This window comes from Hippocampus bargibanti, linkage group LG07 (genome assembly GCF_051943395.1).
Source record: "Hippocampus bargibanti isolate YZ-2025 linkage group LG07, ASM5194339v1, whole genome shotgun sequence".
NCBI classification, from domain to species: Eukaryota; Metazoa; Chordata; class Actinopteri; order Syngnathiformes; family Syngnathidae; genus Hippocampus; species Hippocampus bargibanti.
This window is the reverse complement of record NC_142740.1, coordinates 3,072,501-3,098,654: the sequence shown is the minus strand read 5'-3', so window position 1 is coordinate 3,098,654 and position 26,154 is coordinate 3,072,501. Positions and strand designations below refer to the sequence as shown.

At 34.4% G+C, this 26,154-nt stretch overlaps 2 protein-coding genes across 5 annotated transcripts in view; one reads left to right on the top strand and one right to left on the bottom strand.

The window, feature by feature from the left end:
• The first annotated feature begins 1,063 nt into the window (after positions 1 to 1,063).
• Positions 1,064 to 14,900, top strand: LOC148895133 (cytochrome P450 2J6-like). Its single transcript, XM_089001713.1, has 10 exons — positions 1,064 to 1,232; positions 3,256 to 3,421; positions 3,507 to 3,659; positions 4,621 to 4,781; positions 6,048 to 6,221; positions 6,292 to 6,433; positions 7,263 to 7,450; positions 11,094 to 11,235; positions 11,315 to 11,492; positions 14,129 to 14,900. Exons 1-9 carry the CDS (start codon positions 1,068 to 1,070, stop codon positions 11,488 to 11,490), a joined length of 1,467 nt encoding a protein of 488 aa, XP_088857839.1. The 5' UTR covers positions 1,064 to 1,067; the 3' UTR covers positions 11,491 to 11,492; positions 14,129 to 14,900.
• The window catches only part of LOC148895132 (LIM/homeobox protein Lhx8), a 14,918-nt gene continuing 257 nt past the window's right edge, over positions 11,494 to 26,154 (bottom strand). Inside the window, exons 2-9 of one of the 4 annotated variants that reach the window (XM_089001715.1) lie at positions 25,209 to 25,257; positions 21,455 to 21,681; positions 18,997 to 19,101; positions 18,542 to 18,663; positions 15,339 to 15,559; positions 14,123 to 14,226; positions 13,118 to 13,213; positions 11,494 to 12,957 (exon numbers count right to left, since the gene is read on the bottom strand). In XM_089001715.1, coding sequence (XP_088857841.1) covers positions 12,730 to 12,957; positions 13,118 to 13,213; positions 14,123 to 14,226; positions 15,339 to 15,559; positions 18,542 to 18,663; positions 18,997 to 19,101; positions 21,455 to 21,517 — 939 coding nt within the window. In that variant the 5' untranslated portion in view covers positions 21,518 to 21,681; positions 25,209 to 25,257 and the 3' untranslated portion in view covers positions 11,494 to 12,729. Of the gene's footprint in view, positions 12,958 to 13,117; positions 13,214 to 14,122; positions 14,227 to 15,338; positions 15,560 to 18,541; positions 18,664 to 18,996; positions 19,102 to 20,963; positions 21,144 to 21,454; positions 21,682 to 25,208; positions 25,258 to 26,154 lie in introns of those variants that run through there. The other 3 variants (XM_089001716.1, XM_089001714.1, XM_089001717.1) reach the window with 3 other exon arrangements.

Here is a 26,154-nt window from a genome sequence, read left to right as displayed (position 1 = left end):
TATGTATAATAAATGTGATATGGTATTGTAATTAAAGAAATAAACTGTACTGTAGAATCATAATAATAATAATCATAATAATAATACATTTAATTTCTAAGCGCCTTTCAAAACTCTCAAGGACACTTTACAGTCTACTTTTTAATTTTCTAAGCCTTAAAACAACACAAAATATACAGTAAAGTCTTGTTATATCGATATTCAAGGGAGTCCGAAAAAATATCGATATAACCGGGACTATCGATATATCCGACCCTGTTTGCATGTAATTTTCTCTGTGCGTGCATAGAAATAGTATCGATATAACCGGGACTATCGATATATCCGATATCGATATAACGAGACTTTACTGTACCTTATTTTATGCATAATAAATGTGATATGGTATTGTAATTAAAGAAATAAACTGTACTGTAGAATAATAATAATAATAACATTTAATTTCTAAGCGCCTTTCAAAAGTCTCAAGGACACTTTACAGTCTACTTTTTAATTTTCTAAGCCTTAAAACAACACAAAATATACCTTATTTTATGTATAATAAATGTGATATGGTATTGTAATTAAAGAAATAAACTGTACTGTAGAATCATAATAATAATAATAATAATATATTTAATTTCTAAGCGCCTTTCAAAACTCTCAAGGACACTTTACAGTCTACTTTTTAATTTTCTAAGCCTTAAAACAACACAAAATATACCTTATTTTATGTATAATAAATGTGATATGGTATTGTAATTAAAGAAATAAACTGTACTATAGAATAAAGGCGTTTTATTTACCTTTGTGACGCATGCACACACACATACACAAACACACTGACAAATAAATAAATACATAAATAAATAAATAAATAAATAAATACTACATTCCCTCATTTTGTTCAGAAGCGTTTTTTTTGTTTTGTTTTGTTTGCTTTTTTTTTTGTTTTGTTTGCTTTTTTTTTCTTCCCCCAGAGGCGGTCAAATATGCCCACAGTGTGGACATAATGAGAGGTGTGTCCAAATGGGACAAACAAAAGAGGACAGCGTGTGGATTTAGAACTAGTTGCCGCTTGGGAAGAAATGATGTGGGGGGTGGTGCTTTTAGGAGTGGCCATTTTCCTCCTGGTGGGGTACATTTTTGGCAAAAGGGAGCCAGCGTATTTCCCGCCGGGGCCGCTCGGACTGCCTCTTGTCGGGAATATCTTCAATATCCCCGTCAAGCAGCCTCATTTATATTTCATGCAGGTAGGAATTATTATTATTTTTTTGGGTGGGAGGGGCCTTGAAATTTATGATTTTATAAGATGAGAAGCATCGCCGGGAGAAAAAAAAAATTAGCTACAAGTTGCAAATTTTGTGATTTGTGAAGCAAATTTGCCACTTATTTGAAGTGCTTCACAGTTATAAAACATTAGCGCCTGTTATGCGAATCAATGTGAAATCAGGTTGGCATATGAACAATAATGGAACAGCATGCCCCCCTCCCCCAATTTGTTTTGTTTTATATCATTTAAAAAAAATTGCAGCTCCGGATTGCAAATTTTGTGATTTGAGAAGGAAATTTGCCACTTCATTAAAATGCTTTTAAATTAGCTATTTGCTATCTGGATAGCTATCTATTCACTATCCAAAGTGACCTTGAGAGTTTGGAAAGGCGCTTAGAAATGAATTGGATTATTATTATTATTATTATTATTATTATTAAAATGAAATCAACAAATCCAAATTTATTATTAGCTATCTATTAGCCATCTGGCTAGCTATTTGCCATCTAACTAGCTATCTATTCACTATCTAACTGACTGGCTATCTATCTAGGTATCTGTTGGCTATCTATTAGCGAGCTAGCTAGCTCGCTTTCTATCTATTTGAGCTACTTCCGAGTTTAGTGAACGCTGGCGCGTGTGGCTGCCGCTGCTTACCCACAGAAGAATTTATCCTGTGACGGTAATGTGACCTTGAGAGTTTTGAAAGGCGCTTAGAAATAAAATGGATTATTATTAATTATTATTATTATTATTATTATTATTATTATTATTATTATTATTATTTGCTAGCTATTAGCCATCTGGCTAGCTATTTGCCATCTAACTAGCTATCTATTCACTATCTAACTGACTGGCTATCTATCTAGGTATCTGTTGGCTATCTATGAGGGAGCTAGCTAGCTAGCTTTCTATCTATTTGAGCTACTTCCGAATTTAGTGAACACTGGCGCGTGTGGCTGCCGCTGCTTACCCACAGAAGAACTTATCCTGTGACTGTAAAGTGACCTTGAGAGTTATGAAAGGCGCTTAGAAATAAATTGATTATTATTATTATTATTATTATTATTATTATTTGCTAGCTATTTGCTATCTATTAGCCATCTGGCTAGCTATTTGCTATCTAACTAGCTATCTATTCACTATCTAACTGACTGGCTATCTATCTAGGTATCTGTTGGCTATCTATTAGCGAGCTAGCTAGCTCGCTTTCTATCTATTTGAGCTACTTCCGAGTTTAGTGAACGCTGGCGCGTGTGGCTGCCGCTGCTTACCCACAGAAGAATTCATCCTGTGACGGTAATGTGACCTTGAGAGTTTTGAAAGGCGCTTAGAAATAAAATGATTATTATTATTATTATTATTATTATTATTATTAGCTATCTATTAGCCATCTGGCTAGCTATTTGCCATCTGGCTAGCTATTTGCCATCTAACTAGCTATCTATTCACTATCTAACTGACTGGCTATCTATCTAGGTATCTGTTGGCTATCTATTAGCAAGCTAGCTAGCTAGCTTTCTATGTATTTGAGCTACTTCCGAGTTTAGTGAACACTGGCGCGTGTGGCTGCCGCTGCTTACCCACAGAAGAACTTATCCTGTGACTGTAAAGTGACCTTGAGAGTTTTGAAAGGCGCTTGGAAATAAAATGGATTATTATTATTATTTTTAATTATTATTATTATTATTAAAATAAAATCAACAAATCCAAATTTCTTACCACTTGTTTCAATACAAGCTAATTTTTTTTCACCTCATGAAGCTTTGTCGCGCCAGACTGGAATGTTTGTTTTCTTCTCAGAGGGGGTGGGGGAAGTTACTCCGGGTGGGGGGGAGGGGCAGCGAGGGTGACTGCTCAATCCTCCCATTAACAATAAATGACCAAATTGCAAAAATTCCCCGCATGCTATTTAGCACACAGAGAATATTGTGGCGAAATCACAATGCACGTTCAGCTGACCACAGGGCGCCATTGTCTCCCCCCCCCCCACAACGGCGCAGTTGGCCGAAACCTACGGGGACGTGTATTGCATCCGCGTTGGGCAAGAAAAGACCATTTTCGTATGCGGATGGAAGACGGTGAAAGAAGTGCTGGTGACGCAGGCTGATAAGTTCGTGGACAGGCCCTACCAAGCTTTGTTTTCCAGATTGTATGATCAACACAAAGGTAGCGTGGGGGAGTTGGAGGGAGGGTGGGGGGTGTATACATATTTGGTGTCATCAGTACGGTGTGATTTGCGCACCTTTTTTAGGGGGGCTTATCTGCTGCAACGGTAAGACGTGGCGGACGCAGCGTCACTTCGCAATGGGGATGATGCGCAATTTCGGCTTGGCTCATGGCACCGTGGAGACGAGCATCTGCCAGGAGAGCCAACACCTGCGACGGGCCATGGAAGAACACAAAGGTGGCTTGTTTTTACAGAGAAACAAATCAAACACAGTGATACCTCGGTTTACGAACTTTTCGGTTTCCGAACGTTACATTTATGAAAATTTTACCTTGGCATACGAACTATTTTTTGGGATACACACGGAGCGCCACGATGAGTGATGTGTTGTTCGCGAACGAGAACGTTTTAAAAGAAAATGGCAGCCGACTCTTTTTTTGTCCTCTATTCCCCGCCCCCAGTCTTCGGTTAAAGCCACGTGATTGGTCAAGAACGCAGCAGTGAGGGGATGTGGTTTAAACATTAAAGAGACAGACAGAGAGAGTGAGAAAATGGATTTCAACTTTGACAGTTCAAAGGCAGAGTGTAGACTGCAAGGTTAAAATTGCCATCAATCAGGCTCCATAAATAACCCGCACAAGCCATCTGTACACTTGATGCAAAAAGCTATCAACCCAGCTAAACAGAACACAATTGATGAGGAACAAGGTAAAATTATCGCAGAGAAAACACCTACAAGGGATCATTCCTCAAGATAGTGAAAGATGAAGGCTGCGTTCCTCATTAAGTGTTTAATGCTGATGAAACCGGTCACTTCATTCCATCAAGCCATTAACGACCATCACAAAGGCAAATAAAATGACTTTAATATACAGTACAGTTTATTTATTTAATTACAATACCATAGCACATTTATTATACATAAAATAAGGTATATTTTGTGGAGTTTTAAGGCTTAGAAAATTAGAAAATTCTGTTTTATGGGGACCTGGGAACAGATTATTCTCATTTTAATGGTTTCCTATGGGAAATTAATTTTTGGGATCCACACTTTTCGCCTTACACACTCTGTCTGGGAACCAATTGAGTTAGTAAGCCAAGATATCACTGTATGCCAAATTTGAGTGACATGTTGACATAAGGGTTCCGGTTTCAAAAGGAATTGTTGTTTGTTGTGTTGCTGCCACCTTCCCCACAGGCGAATTGTTTGATCCGGCGGACTTGTTGAACGAAGCGGTGGCAAACATCATCTGTCAGGTCATTTTTGGGAGGAGGTTCCCTTACGATGATCCGAACATGCAGCAATTGCATGAAAACATGAAGACGTTGATCTATCTGGAAGGTTCCGTGTGGGGTCAGGTGAGGGGGAGGTGGATGCTAACATGCTAACCGGGATACTAATTGTTATCATGGCAACAGAAGAGCCTCTTATGGTCTTTTATAAGAAACGTGGATGTGAAAGTCACACGCGTCCGAAGGGAATTTCAGATGCTAACTTTGCTAACTGTGACTCGGAGGCTAACTTTGCTAACTGCGAGGCTAGCTCCAAAACTGATCATAAACACACAAAATAAAATTGTTTTTCCTTGACCCTCGCTGCACAATAACTTTAAGTCAAAGAATTTATGCACACCAGCTGAGATTCTAATCGTAGCGCTATCCTTAGCGATAGCGCTACGATGCCTCTTCGCGGAGTCCCCGTTGGAAATGTGGGGGACTTAGATATTAACTTATTCACTACCATTCCCGAGTTTATTCGGATTGTGTTTTTTCTTGCCGATAAAGCGCTGGTCAGACCTCTGGCAATGTTTTTCCCCTTCCACAACAGGAAGCATTTGCCTTTTGTCCATCTTAGCGCTTTGCTACAGCTTCTGCTGTTAAAGCGCTATATAAATCAATATGTATGGATTGTATTGACAGCTGCCCCCATTTCAAGATCAGATAACTTCAGACCCATATAATTTAGGAATTAACTATTTTTTTCTGATGAAAGAAGAGAGTCTAAGGTTTAATTTAAGGCTTAATTGAATGTTTACGTACTCCTAAAACTCAATATTCTGTGGGTCCTTCAATTTGAGTAAAGATGACAAAAACCCTGGCACTGGAGTGGACACTTTTTTGCACATCATCTGGCAGTGAATGAGTTAATTATGCAGAAAATTTGAATAATCCTGGGCCAGACAGTAAATGAGTTAACAACAGAAAAGATTTAGTCCGGGACAGCATGAAAAAAAAAGTAATGCTAACTAGAATGCTAGCTTACCTGCTAATCATGGCAACAGAAACGCACATTTGTTCAAGTCTATTTTGTCTTTATGTAGCTCCAAGATAACTTCTTGTTAGGACTGCCGAGTTGGGACATAAACCTTGAATGCTAACCCGATGCTAAGTCACACGCGATCTTCAAGACGAGATACAGTAAAGTCTCGTTATATCGATATTTACGGGAGTCGGAAAACATATCGATATAACCAGACTATCGATATATCCGATCCTGCGGGCATGTAATTTTCTCCTTGAGTTCATAGAAATAATATCGTAATAAGCAGTACTATCGATATAACAGATATCGATATAACCAGACTTGACTGTACTTTTGTCAAACTTTATGTTCCTTGGTCGCAGCTCTACAACGCCTTCCCGGCGCTGATGAAGCAATTACCCGGACCCCACAATGAAATCTTTACCAACTTCCAAGCCTTGCAGGAGTTCATCGGTGCCCAGATAAAGAACCATAAATTGGATTTGAATCCCAACGATCCACGAGATTACATCGACGCTTTCCTGGTGGAGAGCAACGTAAGCTGACGAGCGCTCCATTACAGGAAACGCTAGTTACTTTTTGTTTTTTTCCGTCTTATTCCAACAGAACGAGGCGAACGGCGAATTGGGTTTCACGGAAGAAAATCTGGTTCTGTGCTGTATGGATCTGTTCCTCGCTGGGGCGGAGACTTCATCCAAGACGCTGCAGTGGGGTCTCATTTTCCTCATCCAGAACCCTCAAATCATGGGTGGGTTTTCGATCAAGGACGTATTCCTTTCATCAGCACAGATGAAAAGGTTTCTTCGGCCGTCATCTGTACTTCTTTGAAGGTGTCGGACGTTTCGCTTCTTATCCAAGAGGCTTCGTCAGCGAACTAAAGTCTTTTGCTGGTAGTTTCGGCCCTATATATATATCCCTACTATCTAGACGTGGCGGTGCCAGACTCTGCTGTGATTGGTCCCTGCTCTCAGGTTAGGGGGAGAAGAGGACTACTCCCTACTTCTATTGTCCTGACTGATTACTTCTAGTGTCCTGTCTGAGTATGAGGCCTACGAATGGCCTGATTGACCCATTTGCTCTGGTATCACCTCATCAGCATAACTAAGCCTATGTTGCCTAATAAGTCTGTTGTACGAACGATCCAAATTGAAACCTTATCAGCATAACTAAGCCTATGTTGCCTAATAAGTCTGTTGTAGGAACGATCCAAAAATGAACCTCACCACATCATGGCGAATTAGTGAAGGGTTTTGCTGTTTTATGAAGATAGCTTTTTTTACTCCCCTTTCAAACCATCTATTTTCTTTCGCTAAGATTTTAACGTCATTGTCGTCAAAAGGGTGGTTGCTAGCTTTTAGGTGCACATGTACTGTCGATTGAGGCCCACTAGTATTATCACTGCGATGTTGATAAAGTCTTTTTTTGCGAATTTGTTTAGTCTCCCCAATGTATTGCTCTTTACAATTTTAATTTTTACAATGTAATGAATAAACTACGTGCCTTTGTTTTTCATTTGGCAGTCTATCTCTTGGACGCACTAATTTTTGCCTTATCAATATCTTCCATCCTTTCCCAAGATAAAGCCCAGATGGAGATCGAACGAGTGATCGGGACGAGTCGCTTACCCAAGATGAGTGATAGAGCTCACCTACCCTATACGAACGCCGTCATCCATGAGATCCAAAGGATGGCGAACGTCGTTCCCCTCAACATGACCAGAGTGGCCTCGAAAGATATACAATTGGGAGACTGCGTCATCCCCAAGGTGCACCAGCAGAGTTTGAATATATTAATAATAATAATAATAATAATACATTTCATTTATAGGTAGCTTACAAAACTCTCAAGGTCATGTTACAGTCACGGTATGTTTTTCTGTGGGTGAGCAGCTAGCTTATAGCTACCTAGCTAGATTATTATATAGGGATGTGACAAACTTTATCAATAATAATTCATCACACATTTTCTAATACCATATTAAAGTGCATTTAAATAGCTCTCAAATGATGTCTAGATTATTGTTCTATTAGCTGTCTATCTAGCTAGTTTGCTATATGGCTATTTAGCTGGCTGGCTGGATAGATAGCTGGCTATCTATTAGCTATCTGTTAGCGAGCTTTCCATCTACAGTAAAGTCTCGTTATATCGATATTCAAGGGAGTCCGAAAAAATATCGATATAACCGGGACTATCGATATATCCGACCCTGTTTGCATGTAATTTTCTCTGTGCATGCATAGAAATAGTATCGATATAACCGGGACTATCGATATATCCGATATCCATATAACGAGACTTTACTGTATTTGAGTTACTTGCGGGTTGAGGGAACGCTGGCGTGTGTGGCTGCCGCTACTCACACACAGAAAAACTCATCCTGTGACTGTAAAGTGACCTTGAGAGTTTTGTAAGGCGCTTATAAATGAAATGGATTATTATTATGACAAATAATAAGGAAATAATAGAAGTTTTAATTTTCAAAATATGAGGGAATTTTCCGCCTGTAATTACACAGTGAATGAAATGAAAATCGGTGACCAAAACTATCATAACTTTCTTAATTTTTGGCAAATATAAACGAGGAAGGTACCATTCAAAAGCTTTTGAAATTCTAAACGAGAACAGAAAACACAAGAAAAGAATCAAAATATAAATTAACTGATATTTCAACGATCGAATGCAGGCAGATTTTCGTCAGAAATCCAAAATGGCTGTCACTGAATACGAGGAAAGAAAATTGCGAGCGCTAGAAATATTTATGCTAATGCTTCTTTTTGCTTTAAACCTGGCAGTTATGGAGGAAAATATATATTCTACCACTTCTATGAGTTTCAAAAATACAACTTACTCACGTTTATAAACAGTAGTGTTATCAAAAAAAAGAGTGTAAACATCAATCAATGTCCCCCCTCCCCCCGTTTCTCGTTGTCATATTTGGAAATTTCAAGAACCAGCATGGAGGGAAACGTGTAATACGTCAACATAAATTGCATAGCTTGGAAAATCCCACCAAAAACCATTACGTACTTCACAAAAATGCAGATATAAAACTACGAGTACAGCTCGGGTCACTGGATAGAAACAATCGCGGTGAAATATAACTCACTGTGGCGTACCTACGAGATAGCTAGATTGACAGCACTTTCGCCAATTAACACAAAATTGAACGAACACTCCAGATCATAACAGAATGCTCTACATCAAAAGTACCCAAACTTTTTAGATTTGAGATCTACTTTTTGATCAGCCAGCACCCCTAAAATGTAGCGTTGACAGTTTATTAAGAGAAAATCATCGCCTACCTTAGTGGGGAGTCTTGACATGGAGGCAAGCGACGTACTTTTGCATCTCGTTAACTCTAGTAGCTCACGCGTACCGTTTTAAAATGCTTCTCATGGTCCTTCCTGGTTCCAATTCTTTGCGAGTGAATTGTCCACGAAATGAAATTTGAGTCGCAATCATAACAATAATGTTTCTCATAATTGATTATAATAATTAGCGTTGTATCAAACACCTTGACAGCAAACTGGGATTGTGGATTGATGAGCACTAACTACTTCCGGTGACGTATTCACGGGACACCGTAAATAAAAACTAATCATCTTTTATTTATTTTTAAAATATTTATTTGTGAAAGTGAGACTGATGTGAATATTATGGTGTAAAAAAAAATATGAACATGAGCAGACACTTTTTTTTAGTCTAGCCCAAATCGCAATTGAATCATCGCGATACTTCCGTGAATTCCGAGTGGATGGCGATCGACGTAAATGGGCACCGTCGCTCTACTGTGAATGGCTTAGCCATTTTGGTTGGAACTACTCATTGCTTTTTCAGTCGTGTCAGTGAGATATTTAAGCAGAAAATAAATAGCCCACACAAATTTTGGTTTGGTGGAGATGTAAAAAAAAAAGCCACAATACTGTAATCCAGTGTTTTTCAACCTTTTTTGAACCAGGGCACGTTTTTTTTTACATTGGAATATTTTTTTTGCTGCACACAACGAATCATCTCGCAGGAACTAGGCAATCAGTGACGTGTTGCCACACGGACGAATATTAAATTAACCTCCCATTTTTTTCAGCACGGACACCGGACAATTACATAATATTGGGAGAAAATGATGAATAAATGTTTGTAAAATTTTAAATTTTAAAAAGGGGTATTAGATAGTTTCTCACGGCACACCTGACGATCTCTCAGCACACTAGTGTGCCGCGGCACAGTGGTTGAAAATCACTGCTGTAATCCATACAAGAAAGTGAACAGGAAGTCAGCCATTTTGGTTGGAATCTCACTCAGTGGTACCCTCAAGAAAGTTTCTAAAAATAAATTATTCTTATGGATTTTTATTGATCAACATCAAGTTGGATGAGAATGTCGAAAATAAAAAATAAAGACATGATAAAAGTCTCAACGTCACATGACAGTACATGAAACAGAATACATAGTCTGCCATTTTGGTTCAAATCCGCCATTTTCCACTTAGTACAGATTGTGTATTTATTTCCTTCAAGTAGTACCAGTTTAAAAACAAACTAACTACTGTAATGAACTAAATGAATAAACACAATTTGATGGGCATGTTAATCATCTGATTTAAATGACAACCAAAACCACCGGACAACTTGTGTCCATAATTTGTAAAATGGCTTCAAATGACTTCTACTAAGCGTATTTTACAAAAATTCCACCGCATATAGCTATATTATACGTTTTAAGACTTGCGCTGAATATTCAGGAAGTCTTGTTTTCGAGTTGGTGACCAATCCTCACCCTACGTCACTTAAGGAACGCCCCTGACCGAAAAAAGGACACATTGTAGCAGTCCTTCCATCACGTCAATGCATTTTGCTGTACTTGTTTGGTCTGAAAACGTCGTGTTGCACCCAAAAGCTGCCAGAAGAGGGCGTCCAAGTTCCATATGAGGAATTTATCAGCCTGTGGAAACGGGCTGATTAATTCCTTACACAGAGCTTTGTCGGCATTTTCTGCCTCTTTTTTTTAGTGCTACATTCCCCCCCCCCCCTATTGCCTACAAATGACACGGAAGGACTTCTTTAATTGATTGCAAACATGTATGCTTTCCTCTTCAGAACTATTTGAATCATATTCATAACTGGATGAGTAACAAGAAAGCATCTTCTCCGAACCTGAAGCCATTGTTTTGATTCTAGAGCAAGGCGAAGACGTCTTGGCGTGACATCACGAACAAGGGGGCGGGACCTTCTAAAATTCACCATTTCCGATGTCATTTTGAAGTAGTTTTGGGACAAAAAAAAGATATCAGGCTGCGTGTTTTGGGTATTTTAGATGCTATAAAATGTTTTTCGGATGTCAGTTAGGAAACAAAAAATGGTGTCGGTTGTCCTTTAAGTGTGCTTCCTTATCTATTTGCGTTTTTTCAGGGGAGCTCCGTGTTAGCTATCTTGACGTCGGTGCTCTTCGACAAGAACGAATGGGAAACGCCACATAAATTCAACCCGGGACATTTCCTGGACTCTAATGGCAATTTTGTCAAGAGGAATGCATTCATCCCTTTCTCTGCCGGTAATAAAAGACGGACTGTCTCGAAAACAAGGAGAGAAAAAAAATGGTCATTACTGTTTTTTTTTTGTGTGTGCGTCAGGAAAACGTGCATGTCTGGGTGAAGCCCTAGCCAGGATGGAGCTTTTCTTGTTCTTGGTGACCATGCTGCAGAACTTCACCTTCTCGGCGGCGGAAGGAGTGGAACTGAGCTCGGAAGGAATCGTTGGAGTGACGCACACCCCGTACTCCTTTAAGATCCGCGCATTGCCCCGCTGAGGGTGCGCATTTGTGTGTTGTTGTTTTTTTTTGTTGTTGCTTGGTTCACAAAGAAAGTGGGTACTTTTTGCTTTGCTCCTCCAACTTCTCTGCCTTTTGGAAAAAAGTTTGGAAAAAAAGACTTGGATTTTAAAATAACAGTGATACCTTAGCTTACAAACTTAATTGGTTCCCAGACAGTGTGTAAAGCGAAAAGTGTGGATCCCAAAAATTAATTTCCCATAGGAAATCATTAAAATGAGAATAATCCGTTCCCAAGTCCCCATAAAACATAATTTTCTAATTTTCTAAGCTTTAAAATTACACAAAATATACCTTATTTTATGTATAATAATTGTGCTATGGTATTAGAATTAATTAAATAAACTGTACGGTATAATAAAGTGGTTTTATTTACCTTTGTGATGGTCGTTGATGGCTTGATGGAATGAAGTGACCGGTTTCATCAGCATTAAACACTTGATGAGGAACGTAGTCTTCTTCTTTCACCATCTTGAGGAATAATCCCTTGTAGGTGCTCTCTCCGCGATAATTTTACCTTGTTCCTCATCAATTGTGTTCTGTTTCGCTAGGTTGATAGGGTCGATCGGGTTGATACCTTTTTGCATCAAGTGTACAGATGGCTTATGCGGGTTGTTTGTGGAGCCTGATTGATGGGAATTTCAACCTTGCAGTCTACACTCTGCCTTTGAACTGTCAAAGTTTAAACGAGTCCAAATTTCACTGTTTTCTATCCATTTTTGTCACTCTCTCTGTCATCTGCCTGTCTCTTTAATGTTTAAACAACTTCCCCTCACTGCTGCGTTCTTGACCACATGGCTTTAAACGAAGACTGGGGGCGGGTAATAGAGGACCAAAACAAGCCGGCTGCCATTTTCTTGTTCGGAGAACGGGCTCGTTCGCGAACAACACATCACTCATTTTGGCAGCTGCATGTGTATCCCAAAAAATAGTTTGTATGCCAAGGTAAATTTTTCGTAAATGTAACGTTCGTGTAAACCGAAAAGTTCGTAAGCCAAGGGGTTCGTAAACCGAGGTATCACTGTTTCTCCTGAACGAAATAAAAAAAAAAACAGTGCTTTGGCGCCATCTTGTGGCCAATTGATTTTATTTTGCGATTCTCTTATCTGCCACTAGAGGGAGACAGAGTATCACACTTTGGGAGTCAGAGCATGACAGACACATCGTACAGATGTCCCCAAGTGAAAAATGGCGATTCGGGTAAAAAAAAAAAAACAGTCACTCGTATAGTAGTTCATAAAAAGCTTGGTGCTCACTGTCAAGGAACGAGTGCAGCGCCGACAACATGGAACCTTCCGGACCCTCGTAGGTGGTGTACTGCAGTTCCTCGGGGGTGGGTGTGGGCGGGGCCAGGCGGACGGGCTGCAGAGAGGTCAGGGGGGCGCCGGATGTATGGTTGGGGCTCACGTGCTTCTTGTGCCGGGCTCGGCAGTTCTGGAACCATACCTGAATAATCAAGGCTGTTGTTACGTATATTGTCATGCTTGGTGATATTTATTATTCAGATTATTTTTCTGAATCGGGTTGTTGCTTGATCATTTTTGGATTATTGTTATTATTATTATTATTATTTTTTTTTTTTTTTTACATTAACGATAGGCTGAACCTGTATAACTCGCCGACTGAGGCCCGTCTGCTCGGCGAGTTTCTGCAGCGTTTGAGCATCCGGGTTGTTGTCCTGGGCAAACTGCGCCTGCATCACCTACGTTTGCAAATTCATAAAAAAAATATGTGAAAATAAGGAAGTACAGTAGCCGAAATGGTAAAAAAAAATTACTTAAATATATATCATATAATATATATAAAACAATATTAATTATTGTTAATATATATATAAACATTATAATTTACATAATCAATAATTTATTTTTAATTAATGGAAAATGTAAAAAAATCTATAAATTAAAAATAAATTATTTATACATATATAATTTAATAAAAAGACATTTATTTATATATATTAATGATTGTTGATATACACACAATAGATTATAAATAATACATATTTATTTTTATTTTTATTATATTATATATTTATTTATTTTTAATTAATGGAAAATTAAATACAATCAATTAATTAAAAAACTATTATTGATTTTTATTTATACATAAAATATTAATTCTTGCGAATATATATATACAGTATATTATCAAAAAGATTTTTTAATTAATGGAAAAAGTCCATTAATTAAAAATACATTATTATTATTGTTTATATATTTACATATAAACCATTTAATTATTGTGAATATATATTCGGAATAAAATCAACAATTGATCATTTTTTTTAATTAATGGAAACTAAAAAGACTCAATTAATTTAAAAACACATTATTGATTTTATATATATTATATATATATATAATATATATATATATATATATATATATATATATATATATATATATATATATATATATATAATTATTGTTAATATATATACATTATGAATCATTAATAATCTATTTTTAATGAATGGGAACAAATGTAAAACAAATTATTATTGATTATATATATATATATATATATATTTTTTTTTTTTAATTAATGGATTTTTTCCATTAATTAAAAACAAATGATTAATTATTGATATGTTTTTTTTTTTTTTTACCTGCAGCTGGTCGGCAGTGAAGCTGGTCCTTGCTCTTTTGGAAGGTTTGGGCTGGTTAATTTCTTGTTCGGTGGGCACGGCGCCCTCCATGTTCACGTTGCAGCCTGCCAAGGTTATCATATAACCTCAATTATTTGAGGGCCATGACTATTGAAACCATCTGATCAATGATTCGATCGAATAAAAGAGTTGTCCGCCAATCTGTCACTGTCACATGAACAATCTGAGACTAACAATCTTAGCCTATGACAAACGCTAGCAATGCTGATTTAGCGTTTGTGTGATAACGAAAGTCATCTCTGATTAAAATTTGGACTTGACCCATGTTTTTTTTTTAACATACAGTGATACCTCGGTTTACGAACTTTTCGGTTTACGAACGATAAATTTATGATAATTTTACCTTGGCATACAAACTTTTTTCGGGATACACACGGAGCTGCCTCAATGAGTGATGTATCATTCGCTAATGAGCCCGTTCTTCTAACAACAAAATGGCAGCAGAGTTTTTTTGTCCTCTACTCCCCGCCCCCAGTCTTCGGTTAAAGACACGTGATTGGATAAGAACGCAGTAGCGAGGGGAGGTGTTTTAAACATTAAAGAGACAGGCAGACGACAGTGAGTGAGTTTCAACTTTGATAGTTCAAAGGCAGAGTGTAAACTGCAAGGTTAAAATATCCCATCAATCAGGCTCCACAAACAACCCGCACAAGCCATCTGTACACTTGATGCAAAAAGCTATCAACCCAGCTACAACATAACACAATTGATGAGGAACTAGATAAAATTATGGCAGAGAAAGCACCTACGAGGGATCATTCCTCAAGATGGTGAAAGATAAAGGTTACGTTTCTCATTAAGTGTTTAATGCTGATGAAACCGGCCACTCCATTCCATCAAGCCATCAACGACCATCACAAAGGTAAATAAAATGACTTTATTATATAGTACAGTTTATTTATTTAATTATAATACCATAGCACATTTATTATACATAAAATAAGGTATATTTTGTGTAGTTTTAAGGCTTAGAAAATTAGAAAATTATGTTTTATGGGGACCTGGGAACAGATTATTCTCATTTTAATGGTTTCCGATGGGAAATTAATTTTTGGGATACACACTTTTCGCCTTACACACTCTGTCTGGGAAGCAATTCAGTTTGTAAGCCAAGGTATCGCTGTATTCTAAAATTCCCCATCATCATCATCATCACCTTTGTCGGCGGCCCTCTTGAGCTTGTCCAGCATGCAGTCGTAATGGACCCTGCAGAGCACTTTGTCCTCCACCAGCGCAAACTCCTCCCCGGTGGACAGCTGCCTCTTGCAGGAGAAGCAGGCGAAGCAGGCCAGGTGGTACACGTTGCCCTTGGCGCGCCGCACCCAATCCGTGGCGTGGATGTGGCGGCCGCAGCACGCGCACCACGTGCCGAACCTTCTGCGACGCAGATTAAGAAGTTGCATAAGTGTACACACCCGGAAAATAACCAGTCACTGCACAATCCGATAACATTGGAAATGCTTCCGATGATGTTTATTTGTAGGTTTGCTGATTCAAAAATATTATCGTGATGCGTGGGTCACTTTAATGGTGATTTATTTATATTTTTTTTACATTTTGGAATGTTTTTTGGGTGACAATGGCTGGTATTCATTCGAAGACTTGTGCTTGCGTTCTTGTTATCCAATAAAATACAGGAGTCATCAACCTTAAGAAAATGATCATGCAAAGGCCGCATTGTGGAAATGACATAATAGTGATGAGGAAATAAATAAACTGACAAATAAATAAACAAATACATGGATAAATAAATAGACAAATATACAAATAGGCAGATAAATACATTTCATTGACAAATACATACATAAATAAATGAAAATACATAAATAAACAAATAGGTAAATAGATAAATAAATAGGCAGATAAATAAATGTACTGACAAATAGATACGTAGAAATATATAAATAAACAAATACATAAATAGGCAGATAAATAAATAAACCAACAAAGAGATAAATAAATAACTAAATAAATACAAATACATAAATAAAAAAATAGACAAATAAATAGGCAGATAAACAAATGAAAAAATAAACTGACAGATAAATGAATGAAAATACATAAATAAATAAATAGACAAATAAATAAATAGGCAGATAAATAAATCCATAAACTGACAAAGAGATAAAGTAATTAATAAATACATAAAAAAGAGATAAAGTAATTAATAAATACTTAAAAAATACAAAAATGAACACATAAATAAAGAGATAGATACACAGATAAATAAAGAGACAAATAAATAAATAGGCAGATAAACAAATAAAAAAAACAAATAAACCGACAAACAAATAAATGAATGAAAATACATGAATAAAATAAATAAACAAATAAATAAACAGGAAGATAAATAAATACATAAACCGACAAATAGATAAAGTAATTAATAAATAAATAAATACATAAAAAAATACATAAATAAACATAAAGAGAAAAATAGATAAATAAAAAGACAAATAGATAGGCAGATAAATAAATAAATACACAAGTCGATAAACAAATGAAAAATAAACAAATACATCGATAAATGAATAAATATTTCGTTAAATAAATAGAGCAAAAAAAAAATCCAAATAAATAAACAGACAAATAGATAAATTAAAATACATCAACAAATAAACAGATAACTGAATAGATACATAGTTAAATAAATAGACAAATAAAAACGTCGATAATTAAATAAACTGATAAATAAATAAATACACAAGTCGATAAACAAATGAAAATACATAAATAAACAAATAAATACATAGATAAATGAATAAATATTTCGTTAAATAGAGCAAAAAAAAAAAACAAATAAATAAGCTGACAAATAGATAAATTAAAATACATCAACAAATAAACAGATAACTGAATAGCTATATAGTTAAATAAATAGACAAATAAAAACGTCGATAATTAAATAAATAAACTGATAAATAAATAAATAAGTCGATAAACAAATGAAAATACATAAATAAACAAATAAATACATGGATAAATGAATAAATATTTCATTAAATGGACCAAAAAAAAAATCAAAATAAATAAACTGACAAATAGATAAATTAAAATACATCAACAAATAAACAGATAACTGAATAGCTATATAGTTAAATAAATAGACAAATAAAAATGTCGATAATTAAATAAATAAACTGATAAATAAATAAATAAACAAGTCGATAAACAAATGAAAACACATAAATAAACAAATAAATACATCGATAAATGAATAAATATTTCGTTAAATAAATAGAGCAAAAAAAAATGCAAATAAATAAACTGACAAATAGATAAATTAAAATACATCAACAAATAAACAGATAACTGAATAGATATATAGTTAAATAAATAGACAAATAAAAATGTCGATAATTAAATAAATAAACTGATAAATAAATAAACAAGTCGATAAACAAATGAAAACACATAAATAAACAAATAAATACATCGATAAATGAATAAATATTTCGTTAAATAAATAGAGCAAAAAAAAAAATGCAAATAAATAAACTGACAAATAGATAAATTAAAATACATCAACAAATAAACAGATAACTGAATAGATATATAGTTAAATAAATAGACAAATAAAAACGTCGATAATTAACTAAATAAACTGATAGATAAATAAATAAACAGGTCGATAAACAAATGAAAAAACATAAATAAACAAATAAATACATGGATAAATGAATAGATATTTCGTTAAATGGACCAAAAAAAAATCCAAATAAATAAACAGACAAATAGATAAATTAAAATACATCAACAAATAGATAACTGAATAGATATATAGTTAAATAAATAGACAAATAAAAACGTCGATAATTAAATAAATAAACTGATAAATAAATAAATAAACAAGTCGATAAACAAATGAAAATACATAAATAAACAAATAAATACATGGATAAATGAATAAATATTTCGTTAAATGGACCAAAAAAAAAAAAATCCTAATAAATAAACTGACAAATAGATAAATTAAAATACATCAACAAATAAACAGATACCTGAATAGATATATAGTTAAATAAATAGACAAATAAAAACATCGATAATTAACTAAATAAACTGATAGATAAATAAATAAACAGGTCGATAAACAAATGAAAAAACATAAATAAACAAATAAATACATCGATAAATGAATAGATATTTCGTTAAATAGACCAAAAAAAAAATCCAAATAAATAAACTGACAAATAGATAAATTAAAATACATCAACAAATAAACAGATAACTGAATAGATATATAGTTAAATAAATAGACAAATAAAAACATCGATAATTAAATAAACTGATAAATAAATAAATACATTTGACCACCAAAAAAAAAAAAAAAAAAAAAAAAAAAAACAAAGGGCCTACCTGAAATAATCCATCTTGCAGAAGACCTTCTTGTCCTTAATATAACAACTAGTGTGGCCTCCCAGCGCGGCCTGGCACACGCTGCAGCAAAGGCAACGTACATGCCAGGACAGGTCGCTCACCTGCGGCGTACACACACACACACACACACACACACACACACACACACACACACACACATACGCGCACACCGCCACAAACACACACAAGCAAGTCGACTATTTATTTCTTCGAAGAAGAAAAACCCTCAGGTATGCAAAGCGCAATTACCCCCAAAGATGCAATGACAATGAGAATTACAATAACTATTTTAAATACCTTGGATATATTTCAAGACACATTTTCCTCATTATACTTTGGACACACACACACACACACACATGGACCCCCCCCCCAGAGCTTTAAAAATAACGGCACAGCAGTAATTAAAAAAAAAAAAAAAAAAAAAAACATACCTTCAATAAATATTTATCAACTATTTCTTCATTGCAGCTGGCGCACACGAACAAGCGCGTGGCAAGAAGAGGCTCGGTTGACATGTCTCCATCCGCAACTTCCACCTGCGTGTGCCGCGCAAAAAGAAGGAATCGAACCCAGAGCCAGAAAATAAAAAAAAAAAAAAACCAAACAAACAAGTTGGAGTTTGTATTCTTCAGAATATTCAGTTTTAGAACTACATAAACATTCAATTCAGCATTAGAAACCTTAGACTCTCTTCTTTCATCAGTTAATTCCTAAGTGATATGGGTCTGGAGTTATCTGAGCTTGAAATGGGGGCGGCTGTACAAAATACAATCCATACATATTGATTGATATAGCGTTTGAACAGCTGGGGAAAAAAAGCGCTTACATGGGAAAAAAAAGACAACAAACATTGCCGGAGGCCATTGACAGCGCTTTATCGGCACCCAAGCACGAAAAAAACAAAACCCGAACAAATTCCAGACTGGCGCTCGATGTCATATTTTCAATACCCGAATAATTTCGGCAATGGCAGTAAATGAGTAAAAAAAAAAAACAAACCCCAAAAAACAAAAAAACACATCTATAAATAAATATATTAATAACTAACTAAATACATCCACAAAGAAACAAATACACAAATAAATAAACTACTAAATACTTTGCTGCTGTTACTTGCGGGGTAGAGTGAACGCTGGCGCGTGTGGCTGCCGCTGCTCACCCGCAGAAAAAATATCCTGTGACTGTAAAGTGTCCTTGAGGGTTTTGAAAGGCGCTTTGAAATTAAATGTATTATTATTATTAATATTATTATTATTATTTTAATAAACTACTAAATAAATAAATAAACAAATAATACAAAAATAAATCCATTATTTTATCCCCCAACCCCGCCCACAAAATAATTTATATTAATATAAATGATATATTAATAAAAAATATAAATAAATAAATCATCGGAATTTAGTGCCTACATTTGTTGCCCACTAAATCTTGTCTTTAAAGTCCTCACGTTCACATCTCCTCAACTCTGTTCCGAGCATTTTGCACAATAATAATAATAATAATAATAATAATAATAATAATACATTTCATTTATAAGCGCCTTTCAAATCTCTCAATGTCACTTATGCATAAAAAATGCTAATTAACACAGACTTATCATTTCAAGGATGTATCAAAATACAGTAAATAAACTGAATATTTAGTTCAATAAAATCCTATTTTGGAATTTAAATTACTGCAATAAATGAGAATGATTAAATGGCTTATTCGTCTGTCATAATTTAAAATTGAAATGCATGAAAAAAATGTAATAAATCTTTAAAATTGATTAAAAATAAAATTGTTGTTCGTTATTCTTCCCAAAAAGAACTTCTCTGCTTTTAAATGAATAAAATATGTTAATTCAGTCTTATTTATTAAAAAAAGATGGATAATTTTAGCTCCGATATAATTTCAAAGACATTTTGCTTTGTGATTATAAAATGTCCTTGAGAGCTTTGAAAGGCGCTTATGAATAAATTAAAAAAAATGGATGATTATTTTGGTGCAATAGCATGGATGTGAAATATCATATTCATATCATACTATTTCTATTTATCATTGTATTTTATTTATTGCATTCTATTTGTGATTGTATTTTATTTATTATAGTACATAAGCTTGTCTGTGACTGTAAAGTGTCCTTGAGAGCGTTGAAAGGTGCTTCAAATGTAATGTATTATTATTAATTATTATTATTATTATTATTATTATTATTATGTTTCGGGGGAAAATGCCAATGTGATTTATTTTAGTTTTAATGTAGTTTATTTTAGTTTTAGATGCAGTCAATCACCCCCCCCACAAAAAAATACTTTACAAGTCAAAAAAAGTAGCAGTAATTTCAAAATAAAAGATCAAAACAATCATAAAAAGTAAATTCCCGATATTTTCCGAAAGCACCTCATATCCCTACCGGTTTGTCTCCCTTGTCCAAAAAGTTGTCTTTGGCGTCCTCACATGCGCACATGTCCTGTTTTGTTTTTTTTTTTCTTTTTAAATATTTCTCTCTTCTTCTTCTTCTGTGATGCGTTCGGTCGCCTGTGTCCTCACTTGGGCGCGCGGTGCGTTCAATGACCCCTGCGCGTTCGTCATAAATCTCATCCATCCGCGACCCACCTCTCTTTGCTCACCATGACGACACCAATTGCAAATTTAAGAGGAGTCATTTACTTGGACAAACAGGACCACACTTGAGCTGACCTTTGACCCCCCCACCCTCTCCCGACCGCATTTTTAACTGGTACAACAAAGGCGAGTTGATTTATTTAATAGCAGCGATTAAAAACAAGTTCTAATTTTTTTGATTGAAGGATGAAGAGCTGTCATTAACCGCTTGACTTTTAATGATGAGGCAAGATGGAGTGGATGCCCGTAGATTGCCCCCCATCCCCCCTACGTACTCACCTCCTCGCCGGAGCTTCCAGGTGGGATGCAGCATTGAACTTTGGCTTCATTTTTCCAGCGCATTGTCCTCCTCCTCCTTCTTCTTCTTCTTCTTCTTCTTCTTCTTCTGGAAAGTGATCCTTTCCCCAAAGGGAGGATCACAATTCATATTTCATATTTCAGATGTCATTTTTAGCCACGCCCGCCAACCCGGTAATTCTGTGCCTGCCCATGTGTGTGGTTTCTCCCTGTAAGAGAGTAAAGAAGAAAAAAAAAGAACAATGTTAGGATGGAGAGGCTGGGGAAAAAAGACCCCTTTTTTATTTTTTAAAGGAATCAATGGCAGTGTTTTTTCCCCTTTTTTTCTATTTTGGGTGAGATGTTTGTTTTTTTTGGGCTGTTTGGAGTCTTTTAGGAAGGGTAAAATTATTTATTTACGGATTTGTTTATTTATTTATTTAATTTGGGGCTGTTTGGTTTATTTTACTGAGAGTGAAATTATTTATTTATTTCCCGATTTATTTATTTATTTATTTTGGCCTGTAAGGAGTCATTTAGTAAGCGTAAGATTATTTATTTATTTGCCTATTAATTTATTTAATTTCTACGCTTATTTATTTATGTACATGTATTTAATTTCAGACTGAGGTCTTTTAGTGAGAGTAATATTATCTATTTAGTTATTTATTTATTTAATTTCAGGCTGTATGAAGTTTTTTAGTAGTAAGATTATTCATTTAATTATTTTTGCCTCTTTATTTATGTATTTATTAGTAAGATGATGTATTTATTTACATTGTTTATTTATTTATTTGGGGCTGTTTAGAATCTTTAGTAAGAGTAAGATTATTTACTTATTTCTTTATTTACCTGTTTATGTATTTATTTATTTATTGTATATTATATATATTAAATATATTATATTTTATATGTATTATATATATATATTATATATTAATATATATTTATTTAGATTTATGTATTGTACTATCAAGTGTCCTTGAGAGCTTTGAAAGGCGATTGAAAATAAAATGTATTATTATTTTCAGGCTGTTTTAAGTCTATTAGTAACAGTATTTATTTATGTGTTTATTTATTTATTTATTTATTTATTTATTTTTTCGCTGTTTGGAATTTTTTTTAGTAAGAGTAAGATTATTTTTTTATTTACCTGTTTATATATTTATTTATTGTATATTATATATATTAAATATATTATATTTTATATGTATTATATATATATATTATATATTAATATATATTTATTTAGATTTATGTATTGTACTATCAAGTGTCCTTGAGAGCTTTGAAAGGCGATTGAAAATAAAATGTACGTATTATTATTATTATTATTTTCAGGCTGTTTTAAGTGTATTAGTAACAGTATTTATTTATGTGTTTATTTATTCATTTATTATTTATTTATTTTCGCTGTTTGGAATTTTTTTTAGTAAGAGTAAGATTATTTTTTTATTTTTTTATTTACCTGTTTATATATTTATTTATTGTATATTATATATATTAAATATATTATATTTTATATGTATTATATATACATTATATATTAATATATATTTATTTAGATTTATGTATTGTACTATCAAGTGTCCTTGAGAGCTTTGAAAGGCGATTGAAAATAAAATATATTATTATTATTATTATTATTTTCAGGCTGTTTTAAGTCTATTAGTAACAGTATTTATTTATTTATGTATTTATTTATTCATTTATTATTTATTTATTTGTTTTTGGCTGTTTGGATTTTTTTTTAGTAAGAGTAAGATTATTTATGTATTTTTTTATTGGATTGGATTGGATTGGATTGTATGTATTTATTTATGTGTTTATGTATTCATTTTTTTTATTTTGGGCTGTTTGGAGTCTATTAGAAAGAGTAAGAGATATTGTTGTTTGCATTTATTTTTATTTTTTTTTTTTTTGGGGGGGGGAGGACATGAAATGTTGTATAACAATTTTTTGTGTGGGGGGGGGGGGGTTATCTTTTTCCCTCAATGTTACAAAATAAAAGTCTGTTATGCACATTTTCACTATTGCCAGGATTGCTATTCTAATTGTATTGTATGATTCAGAGTTTTTCTAAAGAACAACAAAATAATGGCCTCAAAATTACATTAATTTTAGTTCAAAATATATAATCAAAAATATTCACTATTACCTCCCCCCCCAAATGTCATTTTCAAGAAACATTTGTAGCAAATTTCAGTGGTGAGGTTCCTTCTGCTCCTTTGAAGATGGTTAGGAGATACCACTCAACATTAAGTCCTTAAAAGATAACATATCGCGACTTGTTTGTTTTTTCTTTTTTTTTTGCCTTGCAGGAGGTCTTCATCGCTCCAGACTTGCATCGGCATGATACCACATGTATCAAATCATCTCATCGGGGCTTTAGCGGTTCAAGCGTGCCTCCTTGGAAGATACCTCCCGTTCCAGTTGGTGCACGTGAATGTTTTTTTTTTTTTTTTTTTTTTTTTTTTTATCATCAGATAATGCGTCTTTGAAGGACAACCGACGTCACTTTTTTGTTTCTTAACTGATATCAGAAAAACGTTTTATAGCATCTAAAATACCCAAAACACGCAGTATGATATTTTTATTCAAATGCAAAACACCAATAAAAAATGACTTAAAGTGTCCAAAATCTGCAAAAAAAATTGAGCCGCGAATTGAGCATTTTCAGAAAGTCCCGCCCCCAGTTCGTGACGTCACGCCAAGACGTCTTGCATTGCTGGAGAATCAAAACAAAAAACAAAATGGCTTCAGATTTTGAGAATATGCTTTCTTGTTAGTCATCCAGTTCTGAATATGATTCAAATAGTTCTGAAGAGGAAAGCATACATATTTGCAATTGATTAAAGAAGTCCTTCCCTGTCATTTTGAGGCATGTGGACTGCAATGTAGCGTCCCAGAAAAGAGGCAGGAAATGGCGACCAAGCTTCCTGTCAGGAATTAATCAGCCCATTTCCACAGGCTGATGAATTCCTTGTATGGAACTTGGTCGCCCTCTTCTGGCTCTTTTTGGTGCAACATGACGTTTTCAGATAGCCTAGCAAAACGCATTGACATGATGGAAGGACTGCTACAATGTCCTTTTTTTTTTCGGTCAGGGGCGTTCCTTCAGTGACGTCACGTACGTACTCGTCACCCACTCACAAACAAGACTTCCGGAATATTCAACGAGAGTCTTAAAACGTAAAATATAGCTATATGCGGTGGAATCTTTGTAAAATACGCTCAGTAGAAGTCCTTTGAAGCCATTTTACAAATTATGGACACAACTTGTCCGGAGACGTCGGTTGTCCTTTAACAGTGCCCCCTTCCACAAACCTCGGCCCAGATAGCGAAAGGTCAAAAAGTGACAAAATCAAGTGTTTAATCATCAAAAGAGCAGACGTCAAGACGTAGTACACCGCTCGTGACCTTTCATAGCAGCCCTTATGTTTTCCTCAGATCTCAATCGACCGCGTGTAGCGTTTTGCGTGTTAACGTCGCGTTTAGTGGGCGATGAAGCTGACAAAAAAAAAACAAAAAAAACATGTCAACAAAACTCCTCCGACTCTTTGGTGACATCACGTCTGGATCCTGCAGTTTTATTGCGTTCTAAATAGGCCGTCGCAGGAAGGAAAGAAAATGACGTGCGGATGATCGGTCACATGAGGGTATGCGGGCATCGGAGCTGGTATTTGTTTCCGCTTTAACGTCGGAATTGGATGATCTAATGTGTGAAAACGTATTTGCTATCGTCTCAAATACTTACATTTTTTTTCACGGTCCCCATGACTTTTTTTTTTCAAAGCTACTTGCCCCTGCGTAGAAAAAATACGAGTATAAAAAAATGGCTTCAATAGATATTATTAATAATAATAATAATAATAAAATAAAATAACAATGATAATAATAATAACAATCATAATAATAAAATAATAATGAAAAATAATAATGAATAATAAAATAATAACAATAAAATAATAATAATAATAAATTAATAATATTAATAATAATAATAATAATTTTATTAGTCCTGCAAATGTCCCCATTGTGGGACTATTAAAGGCTTACTGATTCTGATAATAACACTAATAATAGTTATTATTATTATTATTAATATAACAATAATGATATAATAATAATAATAGTATTAATCTTGCAAATTTCCCCATTGGATTGGATTTGCCTTTATTCGTCTCGCAGTGGAGAAATTTACATTTCATAGCAGCAATAGTGGGTCTATAAAAGGCTTCCTGATTCTAAAAATAAATAAATAAATGTAAATGAAACGACTTTATTATACAGTGCAGTTTATTTCTTTAATTATAATACCATAGCACATTTATTATACATAAAATAAAGTATATTGTATGTAGTTTTAAGGCTTATTTAGTAGAAAATTATGTTTTATGGGGAAATGGGAACGGATTATTCTCCTTTTAATGGTTTCCTATGGGAAATTAATTTTTGGGGTACACACTTTTTGCCTTACACACTCTGCCTGGGAACCAATTAAGTTCGGAAGCCAAGGTATCACTGTACGTCACTTCCTTGTGTATTATCCTCGTGTAGTGTTTCATTGTGAGCAGGCGTGTTTGCGTGTTTGTAATGGTCAATCATGATTAAAAAAAATAGACATTAATTATATTGAGAAATGTTTCAGTTTTCGACTAAATCGTGGTTTTCGAACGGGTTTCTGGAACAGATTATGGCTG

Excerpts from the sequence above, each read along its gene's own strand:
- LOC148895133 (XM_089001713.1), top strand. The coding sequence starts at position 1,068 with ATGATGTGGGGGGTGGTGCTTTTAGGAGTGGCCATTTTCCTCCTGGTG. Across the intron at positions 6,222-6,291 it reads CTTTCCTGGTGGAGAGCAAC|AACGAGGCGAACGGCGAATT; the intron begins GTAAGCTGACGA and ends TTATTCCAACAG. Across the intron at positions 7,451-11,093 it reads GAGACTGCGTCATCCCCAAG|GGGAGCTCCGTGTTAGCTAT; the intron begins GTGCACCAGCAG and ends GCGTTTTTTCAG.